Source organism: Falco biarmicus, chromosome 2 (genome assembly GCF_023638135.1).
Source record: "Falco biarmicus isolate bFalBia1 chromosome 2, bFalBia1.pri, whole genome shotgun sequence".
Classification (NCBI taxonomy): Eukaryota; Metazoa; Chordata; class Aves; order Falconiformes; family Falconidae; genus Falco; species Falco biarmicus.
In genome coordinates, this window is record NC_079289.1 from 34278895 (window position 1) to 34301818 (window position 22924).

General features: G+C 37.6%; 1 protein-coding gene across 7 annotated transcripts in view; it reads right to left on the bottom strand.

Annotated features, from left to right (window-relative positions):
- NAA16 (N-alpha-acetyltransferase 16, NatA auxiliary subunit) overlaps positions 1-22924 on the bottom strand; it is a 78872-nt gene that overhangs the window by 43168 nt on the left and 12780 nt on the right. For 5 of the 7 annotated variants that reach the window (XR_008820462.1, XR_008820463.1, XM_056329904.1 and 2 more), the window contains exons 3-7: positions 20806-20910; positions 9018-9175; positions 7757-7891; positions 1591-1744; positions 158-277 (exon numbers count right to left, since the gene is read on the bottom strand). Coding sequence is in view for 5 of the 7 variants with exons in the window: in XM_056329904.1 (XP_056185879.1) it covers positions 158-277; positions 1591-1744; positions 7757-7891; positions 9018-9175; positions 20806-20910 (672 nt within the window). In the remaining 2 variants the exon portion in view is untranslated. Of the gene's footprint in view, positions 1-157; positions 278-1590; positions 1745-7756; positions 7892-9017; positions 9176-9875; positions 9994-20805; positions 20913-22924 lie in introns of those variants that run through there. The other 2 variants (XM_056329906.1, XM_056329907.1) reach the window with 2 other exon arrangements.

Here is a 22924-nt window from a genome sequence, read left to right on the forward strand (position 1 = left end):
ACTAGATAAAGACAACTGTATCACATTCAAGATTAGAAGGTACATAATTTTCTGCCAAGTAAAGCTTTTAAATCTAAAACAGAACACATAAAACAGGAGTTTTCAGTATATCCTATATTGTATGTTATTTTCAATGTATTTGTGTATCTTAACTTACTAGGTTGTAGGGCTTTTTCCAAGCCTTCATAATAATACCAGTTTTCTGCATTGCGCTCAATTAACTCTTTGTATACTTCACCAGCTTCTTTCAGTCTTCCCAACTTCAGTAACATCTCTCCTAAACACAATGCAATAAAGAACTGTGAATTACATAAGAAAACATTGATGGCTTGGGAGTAAAGGTTACAAAACCAGATACATAAAAATTGGCTTAATTGTATGCAGATACTTAAAAAGCGGCTTTGTTTTTCCAAATGTATTTACTGCATATTACAAGTGCTACTTGAAGCTACCACACATAGTAACAGTTTGGAGCATTCAGCACCTGTGAAAACAATGACTATTTGTATGTCTCTATCCAAGTATTTAAAATAGCTATTGGGATTATCAAAGAAACAAGCAACTCCTCCTTCCAGGACTCCAACACATGAGTATGTTGCTTCTTACCAAGCTGTTTTCTTAACTACACCTACATTTTTCACAGCAACTAACCAGTTTTTAAACAGTTAAATCACACTGGTTTGCTACAAAGTAAATTGTTCTACCAGGTCTGGTTTGCATTGAATGAATTGTCTTCACAGCAGCCCATACAGTGCTGTGTTTTGGGATTTGCAACTAAACACTGACAACACACCAATATTTTCACTACTGCTAAGCATTACTTGTAAAGCATCAAGGCCTTCTCTTTTTACCCCTACTCTGCCACCAGCAAGAAGGTCAGGGTGGACAATAAGTTGAGAGCAGACACAACCTGGACAGCTGACCCAAACTGGCCAATGGGCTACCTCATGTCATTTGTGTCACGCTTAGTAATAAATTTGAGAGGAAGCGTGCTTGGGCAGGGGGCCATTGCTTGGAGACTAACTGAGCACCATTCTGCTTGTGGGAAGTGGCAAGTGATTGCCTTTGCATCACTGGGGGATCTGGAGTGTTAACTCAGTAGTAGTACTTTATATCTACAAAACTACTATGAGTTATTTTGAATCAAAATAGTTAACTTCAGTATTCACTGAAGTACAGCAATACATTAATGCTTTCTTAAGCATTAGAAAGCTTAGGAAGGGAACAAGCATTTGATACTTCAGAAAAAAAAAGAAAAAAGAAAAAACTAGTATTCTTCAGGAGATTGAACCTGGGTTATACTAGCTCCGGTTTATGGAAAGCTACCCTAGTATGCACCAGTATAATAATCTCTGAGATCTCCTCTGTTCCTGTGTCAACCCAGGTTAAACTACCTGCATCCACTATCCACTTTGGTAAGGCAAGTTACTTGAGCACAAAATTGTAAATCTTGTATTGTCAGTTTCTCTATAGTAATTTCTTTCATATCAGTTAAAGATTTCATGTTTTTTCTTTTACTGCTTTATTAAATCTGAAACCAAGTAGCAAAAATTTAGAACAAAATTGGCTGAGGGAAGATGAATGACTTACCTTTGATTTCTTCTACTATTAATTTATCACATATTTGCTTTTCATATGTCTCTATATGTTCTAAAGACTCCTGAAATAGATCTGCCTCTCTCATCACTTGATTTTGATATAAAATCAGTTCACTATATTCATAATCTATTTTATTAGGAGGAATCTGAGGGGGGAAAAAAGCAATAGGTTAGTTAACATTAACCTGTACCTCAACTATATGCAGTATTACAGCATACAAGATTCAGGCTACAGAATATATCAGGTCTACTTATATACCCATCCAAACATTCAAAATATAAAATTCCCATTATTTACAATCAAAATAGATTAATTCAGGATATCCTTTGTTAGAGAACAGTTTAAAGGAACTCCTGTATTTCTCTTTTCTCTATCACTGTGGCGAGCTAATTAAAAACAGAATCCTTGCCTTCTCTCATACAATTCAATAAAATTTGCAAAGATCTTTGTAATCTTTTCCTTCTGAAGGACTCATCTACTCCACAACAATTCTGACTTCAGTTCCATAGCAGATTGCTGGGATATCAAAATACTAATTTTCAGCAGACTAAAAATTCTGGATCAAACTATTTCCAAGAGCAATGAACAACTCAAATATTGGCCATAGCTTGACAACTAGAATTTTTCAGACAGGAAACTTACACTATTTCTCTCTAACAAAGTATTCTCTGTATTACAATCCCCTAGAAAGTACAGTGCACAAGCATGCCAAGAGTGTTTTCAAGCAGCATATTTTGAGGTCTGCTGCCTGTTGCACACTTAGGACTCTGTCTACATGCCATAGTAAAACTAGCAGATTATCCACCTTCCAGTGATATCAGTCACTGAAACAGAATGACATTCAAAAGTATTCCTTACTAGGGATAATTCCCTAAAGCGTATTTAGGCAATGAAAAGTCTTGCCAGAGTTATTATTTCAGACTAAATGGTCTTCACTAAAATACACAGAAGCTACTTCAATTACAAATAAATTACAAGAATTTCAGAGACCAAATGCAGAAGTCTGCAGACAGTGCCCTGCAGATATATACAACAGTTTTACTATGTGAAATATACTGCCTCAACAGAAATTGTAGGAGACAATTATAGTCCAACATGATTTTTTTAAAATAATAAAAATAGATAAATAGCAGCTGACCTTAATAAACATTAATGATTTTCTTTCCCATGACACTACACACTTTGTTTCTCCCTGAACAAGCAACACTTTGAAGTCACATTGGGCACCAAACAGCTTACTATTACTTTTCTGCTCCCTGAGTAAAGCTTTTCCTCTTTCTTTAAAGAACCAAGTAATTTCATAAACAGCAAAAATAAACCCAAAAAGCTAACCCCCAAAAGATTAAACTGGTTGAAATTAACATTCACATTAAAGGAATCTTGTCCTAAACTACTACTTCCAGCCCTTCCCTAAGCTCGGATCAGTTTTATAAGAGTTAACATTTGTTTACATGCTCTTTGAATTTTTTAGAGGCAGCTTTTATAATACTGTGCATTTTTTCAAGGAAGATTTCCCTTTTTAAAAAACATCCAGAAAGACAGCGTAACTAAATAAAATACTGTAAAGAAGTTTATATCTGAGAATTAACACCAGTTTGGGGGCTGAAAATAACAGTATTCAATTATTTTTTAGTAACTGCTAACATATTGTAGCAAATTATGGCTAATGGAACAAGACTAGACCTTGCACACACTAGAGTCAGCAGGCAGCATGAACTCCTGTCCATTTCTTTAAGTGTATTTCCTCTAGTTACAGCTCCATTTCTGTTTCCACCTTCGTTCAAATGTTATCCATATTAAACATTGGAAGTCATTAATAAAAACATTATCTGAAAAGTTTCTTAGCTGCTTCGCAGAATCAACACATGCAACAGGGGTTAAGTGTTTAAGCATGTCTTCCTGCTTACCCTTACTACAGAAGTGAAACTGCAGAGCACCAATTTAGTCCTTTCTCCTTCACCTCCCCCCTAAAAAATATCCTCCCCTCCAGTACAATACACATCTAAATTCCACAAGCAGCACAGCTTTTTGGCACATCATGAATTTGTTTTAGGCCTTCAAAAGATGGATTACCCCCAAACCCCATAAGAAAGTATATATAAAAGGCAAGAAATAGATACCAATTAACCTTCTTGTAGCTCTTCTGACTTGGCAGGACTAACATAAATTATGAGATGTCAAAAAAAATCAAACTAACTCCCTCTTATACATAGGGAAAATCCACCTGAAAGTTACAGCGCTTACTGTCACTCCATTTAAAAAGCCATTTTTAAAAGTAGTTTTAAGAAAAGTTCAATTTGAGATTTTGAAGTATCAGGTTCATGATTTAATGTGCAATTCATCAGAAGGCAAGCAGTTTATAACCCCAGTACTTCATCTGAATAATCAGATTGTCTTATAAAGCATAAAATACTCTATAAATACTTTTTTCCATGCCATTGTTATTGCTGCATAATACATCTTTATTCCTCCCTCCCCCCAGAAGAGTTATGATTCTCGCTCATGAGACGTCCAGCTTTCTCTTGAACTCAATTCTGCTGTTTCAGAATAAATTTCTTCCTCTCCTGGACCAAAAAGAGTCAACTTTACAATCGTAGATGCCCTAACATAACTGTCACTGAAAGAATGTGACAAGATGCAGCCAAAACATACCTAAGAGCAGACCCCCAAAACTCCAGAGGTTTTCTGTCCATATCTGTAATTGTGGGCCTGATGCAGAAATTAGGAATAAAATAAAAATTAAGAATAAAAATTTTGTTCTGGAAAAGAAGAAAGGAAAAATGGGACATACAACAGTAAAGCAAATTGCATTGTTGTTTTACACCTTGGTTCCCAAAATTTAAAATTCTGAAGTGTCTCTTAAATCATTTGATTTAACTTGGACAGCACAGGCTGTTATATTTCTTGCAGCTATGTCTGCATTCAACCTCATAACCTGTTTTTGACTGAAATATTGTGCATCTGGCTAGTTTACAGCTTTCAGATGACAGGCAATGTTGATCTGGATACACTAAGAGACAGCAAATTCACCATTTCCAATGATAACTTAGCCATTCAAATAAAACTGTCACTGATAAAAAGTGATTTATCATTTGAATGTTGTTACTCAGCTTCCTGCCACTACTTGTTCCTTTATTTTTCCCCACTAGGGATTCTTCCTAGCTATCATTCTTCCCCAAACCAGCATCTAAACTGTACTAGAATCACCTAGGGGTTTTACAGTAAACAAAGAAAATTTCTGACCTTCACTGGACAGCATTTTCTCTAGTCCTCTTACATTTCTGTATTCTTTTAATTTTCTAACTTTTTATAAACAGGGTCATCAGTAAGTCTTGATCTCTCAGTAATCGGTGCTCTACAGAGAAAATCCCTGCTTCTCAGAAATAAGGGTATTTTTTTGTTTTTTACCCGCAAGTTTGCCCTGAAGGACAATTTTACAGTAGAGCTAAGCCAACCTAACTGCAGCCTAGATCAACAAAGGCAGTTCACTTCCCTCTATTATTCCCCTTCCTTTTTCCCCTCTCACCTCACAGTTGTTCAGTTCAGCCAATCAATCCTTCAAAAGAGTGATTATTTTTCTGTCACTTTGGCTTCCTGAACCAGCCCTCCACGAGTCAACCAGTGCTGCACAAGGAAGCAGTGGGAGCACACAGGAAAAAGTCAGACTGCTGGTTTTGGCAACCGCTTGTAGCTAATTAGCTCCATTATTTTGTAATATTGCGTCTTCAGATACTCACCTACAAACACTAAAATCACAGTTCCTTGATCTTTTTCTTAGTTTTACTACTTGGTTTTGGCTGTGTTAATTCACATCTGAATGGACAGAGCTGCCTGAGTAATTCAAGTAAATGAATATGATCACCCTACACCACCATTATTTACCAACTATTATGACAGCAGCATTTTACATAACATGTTACATTTACTTCCTTATTCATTAACAATAATGGTAAACCATAACAGGCCTAATACAGATTGCCATAAAACTCATTGAAAACATCAGTTCGTTGAAGATTCCCATTTACTAGTGATTTGGAAACCCTTCAGTCTTTTAACACTCCTTTTAAACCTTGACAAGTATCAGTCACATGCAATATTCTATCAAGTCAGTCACAAAATCTCATCTATTGAGTTGGAGTGCATACGAAGTACAGGGCAAAGGGGAGATTTGGAAAGTGAAGTAAGCAAGAAATGCACCTCCTGGAAGATCAATGGAATACCCTGAACTCAACTATTTGAAGTGCAGGACTCAAATATCCAGGCATCACACAAACAGTAAATTGGAGGACTACCATGGAAGAGTCAATTTGCGGCAAAATTGAGCTAAGAGTTAGCTTGGGCTCTCCTGACTGTTCTGGACCCAACGCATTGACTCTCTCTTCCAGTGGCTGGGGCTCTGCATGGGCCTGCCCTCCTCAGCAAGCTAGCACAGCAAAGCCAACTCCCTATTTGCAAGAAAAATTAAACTAACATGATCACCCTTATTTTCAGTGTTTTGGGGGAGAGCACACAATATGCCACTTAACTGCCTCTACCGATCTCAAAAAAGAGGAAAGGCTTGACAATTAGTTTTCTGTAAACTCATGTTGTCCAATATTTGTAGCATATTTCTGTCCGCTTTTCCACTATTTCCCTGTGACTGCTATTAAAGGATATTTCCCAAGTATTTCCAATTTTACCAAAAAATGGCATCAGAGCTTGAGATCTTCTCAGGATTTCTTTGGTTTTGGGCAAGGTTTACATTGTGCTACCTTGCACAGCAGACTCAACTGATTTAATGTGTTCATCTACAGCAAATGGTATTTGAATCCAGCTTGGCTGCTAGACTGACAGGATTATCAGCATGACTGCCCTCAAGCAAGCATATTTACACACAACCTTTCAGAAAAGACAACATTAACAGCATCCCTTTCATTCTCTCCAAGGGGCCAATAGCACTGTTAAGCCTGTAGTCCCTAAAAGAATCTCAACTTTTTACACTTCATTTACAGTTTGTCCATGTATTATATACTCCAATTTGACTAGTCATTTTGACACTGAATTCAGTCAGATTGGGCTCTGCTGACTCAGTCAAGAACCATGACTTTCTAGCTGTCAAACACTCATAAAAGATGACCCAATTTTCATTGAAACTATTGTTATCAGTTTTTATTCAACACTGAAGTTACAATCTTTTGAAATATCAAGCTATATATACCCAGTTTGCAAAATCCTTTTTTTGACCACGATACATGATCAAGACGCAAACACTGGTCCCTCCTAGCGATTATTAATTTCTTATAGTGCCATTCTGGTTGTGTAAGATCTCAAATGCAGTTATTTCAAAAAGGATGAAAGATTTTGGTTTTTAAAAACAAAACCAAAAAAAAATCACTATCTATAGGTCAGATAATATCTTACTATTTGCACATGGCACTGCCAACACACCACCCAAGCTGAATGCATTTATAAACATGTTTTTTCCTTCCAAGTTATAGAATAATCAACACATCCACTCTGTTCTGTTAATTCAGACTTCATAGTTCTGCGTTACCACTAACAGAACAAGGGAATGTCTCTCTCAGAAAAGGTTATAATCTGTGATTTTAGCATTATACCATTTGATTCACTCCAACAAAGTTTCAGTTAACACCAACTCTCCTCAAAAAATTTTCAGCTATGCTTTCCTACTACCAAGTACTGATTTAATTACACCAAGTACTAATTTTAAGTGCATAATATACAGATGCATACAAAGCAATGAAAGTGTCTTTTAACACTCTTTGTAGAGACCAAATGGCACCCAGACTATGGCAGGAGAAAGAGCAAATGAGCACATCTAACACTAAATAGTATTTTCTGAAGTTTTACCTACTGTAAAGGGACAAGACCATCATGAATTTTCTTTAGCTACAAGCCTCACAAATCACAATTTACCTCACACATTACTGCCCATCAGTCTACCCTCATATCCTCAACCCAAACAGCCTACTGCAAAGCATATGTGTTCCTTTATAATTTGCATCAGCTGCTAAGCCCCTGGAAATCTTTCTGCTCAAAGCAGAAAGCTCCACAAATTTCCTACTAATTCTTCATTGGTTCCTAATTATGAAGAACTAATTCCTCAGATTCTGTCTCCTATACAGAAAGTGGTTTTTTTCCAGAATATAAGTCTTACCTGTTGCGTTTTCCTAAACTCTTCAAGTAGTTTTAAGGCCATATCATAATCTTTTAGTAAGTGGTAAGCAATAGCATATCCAATCCAGGAAGCTCTTTGTGTGGGGCGCAGCTGAAGTAGCTGGTATCTTGTCTCCTTCAGTAAAAGAAAAGCAATTTAAAAAGAACAGAGACGTTAAAAACAGTTACTCCACCTTTCTCATTATTTACTACCAGTAAGGCTAATATTCTAAAATATCTTTCTTAAGCCCTAGGCATTTTTTAAAAATTCTAACAGCAAAGGGAAAACCAGCATGTTTCTGTCTCATAAATCTGGGGGCTACCTTCTGAGTATAGGAGTAATTGCAAAAAGCATAAAATCTGTTTGTTGGGACAGAGGTGGTATAATTTTCAAAAGTACTTCTTAAGGGCCTAAATTACTTCCAAAGGCTGAGCTTTGAAATCTCAGAGAAGGATTTCTGTTAAAAAGCATGAGCTCACTGCCACTGGAAGAGCAGTTCCACTCTCCTCAAGTCCAGGCACATGGTCCTCATACTGCTGCAGCACTTCTCAGACTCCCTTCCCCAAGTCAAATTACATCCGAAAATCAGTTATTCCCTTTTCCCACATTAGCAAATTCAACATCCACAGTGAAAGAGACCAACTAATACCAAAGCCCACAATCCAGTCCTCTACTTCACATGAACTAGAGAATGGAAGATAAGCAGCACTCATCCCTTTCACAGCCAAGTTAAATTCAGCCATTCTGAAACCACTAACTCTGGTTTTAGATAAATTTTAAGGTTTTATTCATGATAAAATCAGTATTGGGATTCAAGAAATCAGCCATCATGTGGCAAGTTTCACACATACTTGAAAGAAACAAGATAGTGTGTTTCTCACAAAAAACACCTTCAGTATATGCACCGGAAACACCATCTGCAGTACTTCACAATAGCACAGTAAGCACTCCCACTTGCTAAGCTTTAAATTCTTATCCTTTTTATTTTCATTATTTTAGTGAAAAAATAATTGAGAATGATATATAAGGTGATCCACAACTCAAATTGTACAGAATAACTGCACTTCTAGTTCTGTTCTCAACATTATATGGAGCTCTGCTGCAATATGCTTTCATGCTTTCCTAAACAAGAGCTTAAAACACTTCTGAAACATCAAAACCAAGTAGCAACAGAATTACTACCAATAAAAGACTTAATAATGCAATACAGTAACAAGAGAATGCTAACAATAATAAATAGGAATTCAAAGAGAATACTTACTCTATACCCTTCTAAATCCCTCATCTGAATCTGCAACAGAGATAGATCCCTCAAGATCTGTAGATTATCTTTATCTAGTTTGAGTGCATTCCGGTAACACTTGATGGCTTCATCGTATTTCTTATCAGAACGTTGCAAAAGACCATAAACATGCCAACCTAATGCACATTAAGGAAGATACATTCACAACCTTCACAAAGTAACTGCAGCGCATTTCTGTTACAGACCAAAGAACTTGACATCTTCCTTGAAGATTAGCACCCTGAAGTTTGATTACTGCTGCCAGACTCTACTGACACATTTTAAATATTAAATGTTTCCAAACAAGCAATGAAGTCTCATTTAAATATCTTCTGCTAAGTCATATTCATAACCCCACAAAACAGTTATGCAAACTAAATGATTCAAGCTCCATATGACCCAGAAGAATTATTCCTAGAGTTGTATTGTTTAAAACATTACTGTAAATACAGTAGGATTTCTTACTCCTAGAAGTACGCTGATTGTATTGTTAGAATGAGATGCAAGTTTTACCTTTCCTCCCTTGCCTATCTGTAACCTCAATTAGTTTCCAATTTTACAGTAAGGGATAAACACAAAGCTACGCTTTATTCATTAACATAAGGAAATCTTAGTATTTTCTGTGCATCAAGTCTTTGTCACATTCTCAACATCTCAGATTTCCATCAGCATTGTGTCGTTTCAGTACTTTCCTTTCACAAGCATCCTTTTTATCCTGGAAAGATTCTGAATTCAAAGCATGAAACAAACATACATCATAGCAACGCATTACAATGCGTGTGTTTACATCAGTCTCCAAAAGTCACATTAAAAGAAAGATTACTTGACATTATCTACCTTTTGTTACTCCAGGTTACTAGTTGCTCACTAAGGCAACATCTTCCACAGTAGTAAATCTGGACTTACTTTGATTTTCAAATTTTCTCTCAAGAAACTCTCCCATGTGCCCCTGAAGCTGCAAAACACAGCAAATCTTAGGAGAGGTATATGCATCCTTCACCTGCTTTCAATAAAAATGGCACAAATAACTTGGTATGCTGATAACCAAAATATTTAAAAGTTCTTATGCTATTGAATTGAAACAGAAACAACCATTCCTTCCAAAGAAACAATCATTTCTAAACTTTGCATCTCAAAAAGTCAAGGAAGCACAAAAAAATTCAATGGGTTAAACTCGTCAAATTAATCAAAGAAACAGAACCGTTAAGTTCCCTTTTTCTAAGAAAGGCTCATATACTGAACTAAGTTCTATGTATGAAGATATAAAGCAGGTTTGAAGTTATTAAGAGGAAAAGATACACAAGACTCCAGTCAAAAGAAAAGACTTGTGAGAATTAAGTCTGAAGGAAACTTCCAGTATACAAACAAGAGACCCTGTTTCATATTTCTATGGGAACACAAAATTAATTTCAGGCAGCTGAAGCACACAAGAACTCCACATGCATCTTTGAGACTACTAGGAGAGCTCCTATTGCTGCTGTGAAGATTGAAGACTAAACATGAAAGGGGAACAAAATGAGTTTGGATACAGTTACAGCAGTTGGACTAACATCGCTACTTGTTTCTATAAATCCTACCTTGCCTAATTGAGCTCAAGTATTCAGGACATGGATCAAAGCTAAATGTAGCATCTTCATACGCCTCAAAACTACTGATATTTTAGATTTTCACCTAGAGCAAGACAATTCAGCTCCTAAGAATTTATGTGCACTTTAACAGCATACTTAAACTAAGATGATGCTTTGAATAATTTAATCAGGCATCATTACCATTCCTGGATTTAATAGGTAATCTGAGTTAATCTTTCATAAATCACATTCTTCACTAAGCAATCAGGTAAAGAAAAACATAAACCCATTCAGAAGTACAATAATCAAGACTAAGCCTAAGAAATTTTAACAGCTGATAAAACCAGCAAAGCACAGCACCACCAATTTATTACAGTAGACAGACATCTCTGGGCAGTCTGGCCTGTGTTCCTACAGTGCCTTGTCTGTAACATGTCACTATCTGAAACATTTATTCTTGAAATTAATGTAGATCTCTGACCTGATCATTACTTAGGTTGTATCCGAGACCACATCAGAAATAATTTGCAGTTTGACGAGAAAATTTCTGTATTTTTAAACAATTTTACAGCCAGCATTTTCCCCAAAATCTCAATATGGGCAACTATAGAAGAATTAAAACCTACTCCTCCTCTAGTAAGTCACAACACTGAAGTGACCAGCTGTATTTTACACATAATCTACCAGGTGCTCTCTAAAAAGTACAGATGATAAAATATACCAAAAGTACCTTCAAATGTTAAATACACGCATATATATATATATATATATGAACCCATAGATGTACTGCACTTGCTCAAAACCAGCTACTGGAACAAGATTACTTTAGTGGCTACCCCCTGCCTTCCCCTTTAAAACCATAGTCAACTGGCTCACGGATATGTGATTAACAGGTTAAATAATGGACTGGTCTTCTAAGATTTAGACAAAACATGTGAATATCTATAGTGAACAGGAGAGAGTTTGAAAAATATTAACAGATATTTTTATAACTGAACTATATTATATAAAAAAATATATAATTATATATATAATTCATAACTGATTATATTATAACTGAATGTTACAGATAGGTGGCGGAACACAGCCTTGGGAGAAGGGACAGACATCCTAAATAAGTCAAGCTGAGGCATAACAAGATAAGCTTAAGGGCAGCCAAACAGCTAAGGAGACCAAACTGAAATTTATTTGAACCATGCGTGAACTACCCTGATTAGCATAGTAAAAGATCCACCCTTGAACCAAGAAAGCCCCCTACTAAGGGAGCTCCTCCCCACAGAACATGCCCAGTGAAAAAAAAGAATGCTGTACCTTTAAATGGACATAAAGCTTGTAAGAACCAATGAGAATGGTTGGTGTGACTAAACATAATTGTAAACCATTGTTCAAAGTGCATAAAATGTTTTACTATGTATTAAAAGGTGTGCTGGCTTTGTGGATTTACCACCCAGCACCTATCTCTGCACAGACATGCAATAAATAAATGCCTGGTCTGGCTGTGTGAACCAGGGCTGTGCTCTCTTTGTGAGCCAGCAGCTTCTGACAACCCATGGGGCTGCCACAGTACCCTGCCAGGATCGACCAACGGCTCCAGGCAAAGCGGCTCTGCCAGACAAATTCCAGCGGTCTCTCCCAAATAAATTCCAGCGTGTGCTGACCTTTTTGATCAGGGACTTAGTACAACCAGCCCCAGAGCCAGAACAACCAGTGACTCAATGGTGCATCATATAGAGGTATTTCTTGGGTGAGAGGGGGGCAACTGGGAATTGAAAAAGTAGCAGCAGGATTTTTTCAGTCTGGGCCCTATGTAAGACAGACCAAGATGATATGCAGCAGGAGCTGTTTGTACACAGGTTTACACACTTGGTTTTTTGGATATGTGTGTGAAAATAGGGACTGGAAGGCTACGCATTTATAATTATATTCTTTTATATATATATATAATTAAATTCTTTTCAGTACCAAAATATGTTCATCTGCTTCTGCAAAAACGCCCCTTCACTCTCCTCTCAGATGCATCCTGAAGAATTTTAGTAAGTTTGGAAGTGATCCCTTGACTACAGATAAAATGATATTGCAACCACTAGTGGCCAAATTATAAACTGGGGAATGGTGAATGGTGGACAACTGATGTTTTGTTGCCAGCTGGGGCAGTGGAATGAAATGCCTCCTACTGATGCTTTTATGACTTTGCATAGAGAACCATACATTCAGAAGCGTAAATGGAGGGGCGGGGGCGGCGGCAACATGTTGCTGCCAGGTGCTAGAAAGAAAGAATGGGACTGCGGGGAGGGGTGTGTGTAGATTTGCAATTGTTGGTAGCTACAGCCCCACCCCTTTATGGTACAAATGCAGGATACTTAAAAGAGATGAAAACTTTAATCCTGTTTCTAGCAGGCTTGCTCTGAGACAAGCCGTCGAGGTGGAAGGCTTACCAGTTTTTGTACATGTGCCATTTGTCTCCAGTTCAATAAATCAGAGGTAACAATCTGTCAGCTATTTTCAGGAAAACCCTGATAGAAAGTACCAGCTTTTGGAAAACATGGCCCTAAAGAAAGTCCATCAGCTTTTTATGAGTGGTTATGAGGTAGCCAAGAGTGGATGGATTTAAACCCAGATGAGAAAGCTACTCACAAAGCATTTAACATGTTGTTCACTGGAAAATAGTCACAAAATGTAAGAAAAGTTACAGGAAGTCGATGGGGTAGGAGAAGAGTCTGTTCTGCAGTTGATAGAGATAGCATATCAAGTGTGTAAGTGTGTAACAACTCAGAAGAGAAATAAAGCAACACAAAGAACAGAGTAAGATGAAATTGCAAACATCTCTATTGACAGCACCTATAACTGAGACTGCTACAGGTAAGAGAGGAATAGGGAGAAGAAAGCGGTTGGGAAGAAACCAGCAAGGTCACACACCCTTAGGACCAAAACAGTGTGCTATACGCAGAGGGGAAAAAGAAAAGAAAAAAAGGATAGTGGAAGAATAAGGGCCCTACCTGGCAGGAAAGATTGAGTCACAGGACAATATTAAAATTTTCCCAGCTGATCCCCTGGTTCCAGTTCAGCTGGGGAACAAAACTATTAATGTCCTAGTGGATACAGAAACAACATATTCATTCAGTTATAACTAGCTGTCGGGGTTCTTTAAGTAATAGCTATATGCCAATTGTGGAGTAATGGGAAAGTGAGATTTGAAAACATTTCAAAAACTGATGGAATGTAAAATTGAAAGTGAAACCAACCCATGAATTCCTCTATATGCCAGAATGCCCCTTACCCCCTTCTTAGGGTGAGATCCATTGTGTAAATTAAGAGCACAGAAACCTTTCTCTGATAAGACAACATAGCTACACCTGCTGAAGGGAAACATGTGAAAGGCTCAAATCTGTTTATTAACAGAGAAACAACAGAGAGATGCAAATAACCCAGAGGAAATTTTGGATGCTGTAACATCCACCTTATGGGCAACCAACAGACTTGGAAGAACAAAGAACGCAGTACCAGTAAAGATTGAATTAAAACCCAGAACACAACTTGTCAGAAAAAAAACAAAACAATAGCCTATTAAGTTAGAAGCTTGAATAGGCTTAGAACCACTAATAAGTAATTTTATTAAATATGGATGATTGAAGCTGTGTCAATCTGAATATAATACCCTGACCTTAACAGTTAGAAACCCCAAAATCAGTAATACCAATTGGTGCAAGATCTGAGGGAAATTAATTAAATCACAGTCAACATACATCCTGTGGGTTTGGACCTCTATATCTTGGTATCATCCTGACCTAATAACAATATCTATTTTATAGTATTGCATTTGAAGGATGCCTTCTTTTGCATATCCTTGGAGGAGGGGAGACAAAAATCCTGCATTTGAATGGGAAAACCCAACAACAGGACAGAAAGTTCAACTCTGCTTGGCTATGTTACTTCAGGGATTCAACAATAGCCCTACTTTGTTTGGTACTGTATTGGCCAAAGAATTGGCAGCACTGGCAAGGTAAGAACTCTTTCATTACCTGGCTTCAATATGTAGATGACAATTCTACTGGGAGCCACAATGGAACAGGATATCATGCAGCCACCGTTAGCTTACTGAATTTCTTGGGACTTGCTGGGTACTGAGCACCACAGAAAAAAGCACACATTGCTCAGCCAACTGTAAAATATCCGGGGTCTGAGACTTCACAGGATGAGAGAGGACTGGGAACAGAACAAAAGGAGGCGATATGCCACACAGCCCTTCCAAAATTAAAGAATTAAGAGGACTTTTAGGAATGGCCAGGTGGTATCACCTGTGGATATGAAATTTCAGTTTAATTGCTAAACCATATATGCTGCAAAGGGTCTGAAGAAATTCCTTAATGGACTCCTGAATGTTGTAAAAGCTGTGACACTACAGAATTACAACTTGAGGGCCCTCACACTAGGATTCCCAGACTTGAGTAAACCTTTCACTTTGTATGTGTATGAAAAACAACATGTGGCCTTAGGAGTTCAAACTCAAACCCCTTGAAGGCTGGAAAAGGCCAGTGGCATACCTCTTTAGGCAATTAGATGAGGTGAGCAATGGATGGCCCAACATGCCTCAGAGCAGTGGCAGCAAGTGTCTTAATTACAGAAGCTCAAAAATTGACTTTGGGACAACCTGTTATTGGTTTTATGCATTGTGCTGTTTTGGCAGTATTGAAGCAGAAAGGCCATCACTGGTTTTCCCCAAACAGACTGATTCAGTATCAGGCATCCTTGATCAAACCAGATGATGTCACTTTGAAGGTGACTTTCGTCCTGAAGCCTGCAACCCTACTCCCTGTTCATGAAAATAATAAATTGGAATAAAACCTGTTTACGTGTCACAGAACAGGTGTACCCCAGCCAACTAGATCTGAAATACACCCTTAGAGAATCCAGACTGGGAGTTATTCACTGATGGAAGCAGTTTTATGGACGACAGAGAGCCAAAAGCAGGATAGGCTGTGGTAACTTTGAAAGGTGAAATGGAGATGAAGCTGTTATCTGTCAAAATATCAGCTCAGAAACCTGAAATTCCTGCATTGACTCTAGCCCTGGAACGGTCTGAAGATAAACGAGTCAAAATATGCATCTGAGGTGGTACGTGCTCATGAGGCCATCTGGGAAGACGACAGCTTTTATCTTCACAAGGAACTCCAATCAAACATGGGAAAAAAATTTAAGATTCTTATGTGCAGTTCAAAAATCAAAAGGAGTATCTGTGACTGACTGCAGCGCTCACCAGAACGGAAAATCAGATGTAATTAGGGGTAATCAAAGAGCAGACGAAGCCACAAAACAAATAGCTCTATCGAATTCTATAACGGAAGCCTTGATTCCTATTGAGAAAGTATTAAGAGAGCCTCCAAATTACTCTGAAAGGGATGATCAACTGGCAAAACTTCTGAATTGTACCAAAATTCAAAATGGACGGAAAACAGACAATAGACAAATTATAGTTATTGCTCCCATTAATGAGGGAATCAAAAAATAAAACTCACCAGGAAACCCATATGGGAGCTAGAACAAGTGGCAAGCATAAGACCTTATGCTGTAGAGCCAAGAATGCAACAGCTTGCTAATATTGTGAAACAATGCCTGATTTGTCACAAATAATCCAAAGATACAGAAAATGCCCCCTCCAGGATAAGTTAAGATCGGACATACTCCAGGGGAGTACTGGCAAATAGATTTCTCTGAGTTACTAAGATGTAATTGGTATAAATATCTGCTGGTTCTTGTAGATACCTTTTCTGGATGGGTAGAAGCTTTCCTGTGTTGAATGAACAAGGAAAGAGAAGTAATCAGTGTTATTGAAAGAAATTCTTCCTAGGTTTGCAATACCCAAGAGGATACCATCAGATAATGGGCCTCATTTTATTGCTAAGGTAGTGCGGGAAATTGCCAAATTTTCAGTTTGATTGGGACTAACATACACATTGGAGGCCACAATCTAGTGGGAAACTAGAGAGAACGAGTCAAACTCTGGAAAGACAAATCTTAAAATTACACCAGGAAACCCAAATGAATTGACAGATGTCTTCACCATAGCTTTATCAAGAATCCAAATTACCCCCAAGGTTTGAGAAGGAATTAGTCCTTTTGAAATTTTATATGGTAAACCATACCCAGTAAGCAGCTTAACAGGGAAAGGTGATCAGATGCATATAAGCAATAATCAGATACTTACTGAATACATGCTACTGTTGGGGCACGCTATCTTCGCTTCATAGGTACCTGAACAGAAGAGCACCTGTACCTCTGGACACCCCAGTACATACCTTCCAACCAGGAGATCTAGTTTATATCAGAACCTGGAAAGATGAACCCGTAAGAGAACAGTGGAAAGGACCACATTTGGTATTATTAGTCACATCCACAGCGATCAAGGTAAACAGAATAGATTCTTGGATTCACTACACTCTAGTGAAGAGTGCCCCTCTGGAAAAGTGGAAGTCAAAAGAGACCAGACTTTTGAAACAGAAGTTAACATGAAATCAATGAACCCCACCTTGACAAACTGAGAATCAGTAGTTCATTTAGACTGTATACAAGGAGAAATGTTTTTATACTTTGTATTATAGGGAATAACATTATTACTGTATCTTTAAAAGTATACTGGCTTTCAGAAATAGAAATGAATGAACTAAAAAGGTTAATAGTCTTCTTTTACTTGGTATTACCATTACTCAAAAGTGAACGAGGACAGTCTTCCAGGTCCATGGGACCTTAATATTCACCTCAAACTGAAGAAGCAATGAGAACTGAGAAGATGACAAATTGTTGGGTCTGTACATGCTTTCCTGAACGTGCAAAGAAAGGAATGTCAGTTACAGGAATCCCTGTTCCAGCAGAAACAACTTGGCAAAATTTATGAAGAAATACTTCTTTCAATGTAAGCTCAGACAGCCAACAAGAACGGGATATAGAAATTCCTGATCACCAGAGTGGTTACCGTAAATGAGTCCAACAGTGTACTCCTCCAAAAGGCACTGGCAGATTTGACTAACAACAACATGGTTACGGTAGAAAACTATTCTAAGTGCAGTGAAATTATTAATTGGGAAGGAATTTTCAGGAATCCTGGCCTGCTCCAGAAAGAAAAGGTTGGTATTGGCTTTGCATAAAAAATGCTAGAAAAAATTTAGTGAAGAATTATGCAGGAATATATACCTTAGGAGCACTAGTTCCAAGCATTACATAACATAACAGAAAAACTAGACTCTAAAGCCTGGTCAAGAACTTATTTACAGAAGCATAAAAGAGGCTGTAATCCACTGATACAGAGACCTATATATAGCTTTTCACTCTTCTGCTCTGTGGTTCCTTCCACGGCTAGAAGGAAGCAAATTTAAAAAGATATTGTAAATATCTCTGCAATTATAGACATATTAGAAATGAAATCGCAGATACTGCTGCAGCTTTACAACAGGAAGTTAAGACAATCAGCTAACATTGCAATTCAAGATAGAATGGTTTAGATATGCTTTTAGCTTCAAAAGGGGGACTGTATACTACATTAAACACTAGCTGCTGTAGACTCATTTCTACTGATTTGAATTAAATTTGGAAACAAACTAAAATTTTGCATGAAATACAAAAGGATGTCTTTATGATCTGAAGAAACATGGAAGTGGTTAACATCTTGGTTGCCTAAATTAACCACATGGATAAAAAGGCTGCTACATTAATAATTGGATTGTTAGTGTCTGTATGTATTTATGTATTGATTCAATGTGCCTGTAAATGTTGTTCAATGTCAATAATGCAATCAGGAGATAAGGTGAGACTTATCTGAAAAAAGTATTCTTAAACAGCCTCAAAGAGGGAAACTGCAGTTTACCAGCTCATAGATACATGATTAACAAAAGGCCAGTCTATTATTTAACCTGAGATTTAGACAAAATATGTAAATACCTACAGTCAAGAACAGGAGAGTTTGAAAAATAGAAAATGTTACAGATAGTTGGCACAACATGGCCTTGGGAGAAGGGATAGACATCCTAAATAAGTCAAGCTGAGGCATAACAAGATATGCTCAAGTTGCACTAAACTGAAAATTACTTGAACTATGTGTGAACTACCCTAATTAGCATAGTAAAAGATCCACCCTTGAGCAGAAGAAAGCCCCCTCCCACAGAATACAGGCAGTAAAAAAAAAGAATGCTGTACCTTTAAATGGACACGAGGCTTGGCTTGTAAGAACCAATGAGAATTAAGTGTGACTAAACGTAGTTGTAAACAATTGTTTAAAATGTATAAAATGTTTACTATGTATTAAAAGGTGTGCTGGCTTTGTGGATCCATCTCTGCACAGACATGCAATAAACACATACCTAGACAGGGTGTGTGAACTGGGGCTGTGCACTGGGTAACAAAGTGTTAGGCATTAAATTCACATAAAACAGGGAATGTTTACATTATTTCAGAGAACCTCCCAAGTTCTGTTTAGGTAGCACTGAGGATCAACAGGCCTTCAAGCTTCCATGTGAACTTCATAGCTAGTCACAAGCCTTTGCGAAGGATGTAGAAGGAACCTTTATTAAAAAGCTCAGCTTCTCATAACCTGCCTATATATTCTCCTAGTCTTTACTCTCCCCAAGTACTGAGCCCCACCATTAGGAAACATTCAGACATTTGGGCTCTTAAATGTGTGGTAATTGTAAAAGAGGTTTGCTATTCCTTTAAAATTTAGCAAAAGATGACAACTGAAAGTACTGTGACAAACCTGATGCCTAGTCTGGAATCAATCTAGTATCAGTTAGCTTGTGCACACTAGAGACATTAATTCTGCACAGACAAGACTACTCTAGAGGATTCTCTGTAGAGCTGCAACAATACACTTGAATGCAAAAAGCTGGCATTTCTTGCTTTGCCAGAGCTAGTTCTGTGGATACAGCTAAAAAAAATAAACAGCCACAACTTTGTGCCTAATAGGATTCAGATGAGTTTACACTTTCTCCGAGTTAAGAAAACAAAAATCTTTGTAGTTTTCTTAAGCTAAGGCAATTTAACAAGTCAGTAAAACAATGATGTAAATCCACTAGAACTCCTAATCAAAAAAACCCGGGTTTTTCTAAAACTTGTCCAGGAAGAAGGTCCCTTTGACTACCCTAATCCCCAAGTCAGATCTGAAAAAGCACAGATCCTTCCAGCATTGGCAGAAAAGTCTTCTTTACAATTGTAAGAGACAGCATAAATTGCAAGCAAGAATTCCTGATGCTGATAAATCCCACTCTGGATTTTTGCTTAGGAATCAGAATCCCCCTATACTCTCCAATAACTCACCCAGATTCTATTGTTCCCTGATTTAAGGGGTGAGACTTCTTATGCACAGATTAAAGTTGCTTTGGTATTCCTTAGGTGTTCAACTTCTAAGATCAACAAGGTACAAATCACCTTTGATTGTTCTGTGGCACACCTCTAGTAACTCTGATATCCTCCACATACTTAAAGAGGTTTTTCCCAGCCTCAAGCTCCCTGGACATTTAATACAGGAATGGTTAAGACAAAGGGATGGCTGTTTACACTAGATGGCCATCAGGAAGTGTTGCCTGTGATACTAAAGGAGGATTTTTTGGTAATGTTAAAAGCTTAAATATTTAATAGGAAACCTGCCCCTTAACATGCAACTCAAACACGAACAGAACAAGTGACACATTCTGTGCAAATGTGAAACAGCCTCCTGCCTGTGGCTTAAATAGAAGACAGCTACTCCCAAAGCCCTTGGGTAGCTGTGAAGTATTTCACAGGTATAAACTTTTCGAAAACAAACTTAGAACAGAGTAGTAGCCATCAAGTCAGTAGACCTAAACTGTTACTTAAAAATCTAGTGGCAAAATAGGTATTTTCAAAGCACCTCTAGACTGGATTTATACCTTTAGGAGAGAAAAGAACTTTAGAAAAGGCCAGATTCTATAAGTCATATCTATTCTCTGTAGAAAGTTATCATCTTTTCCTAGAAGTGTAAAAAGGCGTTTTTCTTAAAAATTCTGCAAAATTGTAAAAAGGAGAATAAAACCTACTTCAAGTATTTGATTACCAATCAAAATTCACTGTACACATTTTAGATTTTATACAGACCACATTATGTACTTCAAAAGCATGTACTGATACAGCAACAAAATCATACATGCAGAAGTGAGAACTCATAGTAAAAAGATCAGGTTTTGCATTACAAAGGATACAGACATGACTCTTTACATCATTACGAAGTCCTTTACGAACAAATTCATATGCTTCTTCCTTCTTCCCTAAGCAGTTCAAGGTCAGTCCTTTCATCGCGAGCGTCTCTGTAAGAAATATCATATTATGTTTCTGACTTCCCATATGCCAGTTTCACAGTGCAGATAGCCTTTGAAGTTGTTATACAGTGAAGTTCCCCATTAAAAGATAATTTTACATCAGGATAGCAGCATGGCACAGCTGACTTATATGAAAGCATTTCCTTTCTTGAAATTGGTAAAAAGACCACTGCAGAGCATCATACAGATGTGATGAACACAGACAACACAGACCTTTTTAATTAAAAAACACATTTAACTGGCTTTAAGGGAGTCAGGAATAACCTAAAACAATTTTGGAGAGCTTCTCAATGTGTGTTCAAGTTCCAGGTAGGCAGAAAAAGAAAGAAAATCGTCAAGTTGTATCATACCATAAGAAACAGATGTCAGTCAGCTCCACTACAGTTTGCTTACAAAGCATTAGTTTTAAGAGGCATATTTCCTGCTACAGTATTTTGGAGGTAAAAGACCTTCTCTAAAGTAGTAGCATTTTAATCAACATTGCAAGACACAAGATATAAATACATCAGTTTGACTATTGCTCCCCCTCTGTCCCCATTCTTCAAGTAACAGTGTGGGAAACAAGTTGCATGTAATGCATGCACTATGCCTGAAAACTGTTCCAAATTCATATTTCAGCATTTTTTTTGCTAAGTAAGAGACCACTTAAGTTTTGCCCCTGCCAGAAGATTAGTCACATTTTCACCACAGTACCGTTTTTTTCCAATAGCAACATTTCCCCAGTATTAATGGCAACAGCTCATCATCTCAAGCTCAGTCATAACAGCAGTTTGAAGCTTCATCAATAGACCTGTTAAACACCATTTTCTGTAAAAGTACACCTAAAGAAAATGATAACCCAGAATGGACCAGGGTTTTAAAACAAAAAAATTGTTTTTAAGTTATCCTACATCCAAGCTGTGAAACAGAGAAAGCTAGAATGATACCTTCCCAATAATATCAGGAAGCTTCAAAAACAATATCCCCACTGTGGGAAGGAGGACAAGCTACTCCTACCTTCCCACACCAGGGAGGTAACTGTCCAGCCACAGCAATCCATCTGTTTGTCACCTTCTCACTAAATTTTTCAAATTCCTTGACTCTGAAGCTAAGTGTAACAACAGTGCAGCTTCCCATCAGCTCATTTCATTGGCTTAGTTCTGCTTCAGCTGTTCGTTCCAGGCTTTGCTCCCAAGCTTCAAAGCCATTAGTGGCTCAGAGCCCAAGTTGTATGTGGACTGCCAAGGCAGCTAGTTGTCCTGGAAAAGTTTAAGAGGCAGCAAAAGCAGAAAAGACAGAGATGGATACTGGCATGTTACAAGACGACAAATGTTAGCAGAGACAAATGCATTAGGTCAGAGCTAGGTAAGCCACTCTAGCTTTGAAGCAAGAAGGAAGCTGTACTTTTATCTGTGGGTAGTAATGAAGACAGTGAAGAAACAGCAGACACTGATGGAAGCATGAAAAGGATTAGTCAAACATTTTGCCAAGATTTGACAATGTCAAATAAAATAATTTCACTGATGCAGTACATGCACATTCCACGTTAGGTTACTTCTACAGTAGACAAACAAAAAATTTAGTGTATCAGAAAGGAAGACTGGCTGAACCACGCAACAGAAATCCTGTAATACATTGACTAGAGTACCTTATTGACGATTAAGTTCTGACAGATGTAAAAAGAAGCAACATTTTGCTGTCCTGTTTCCTGCAGTATTTATCAGAACAGGATTTCCAGATTCTGTCTTTACCTTCAAGTCTTATCAACAAGAGTATTACACCTAAGTTTGCTCCTTGTAAGTGGCAATTTGGTATGCAGTACAGAATATTTAAGAGCATGAACTTGATGAAAAAGCAAGATTTTTAATTCATTGGCAGAATGCTTTCATGCGATATTCAAAAAAAAGGCTGGGCTTGCTATTAAATAGGAATGGAATTAAAAACCACACTAGCATTCTGCCCCAGAAACCTAGAAAGACTACCTACTTGGAAGCTTCACTGAAGTGTGCTTCCACAATACATT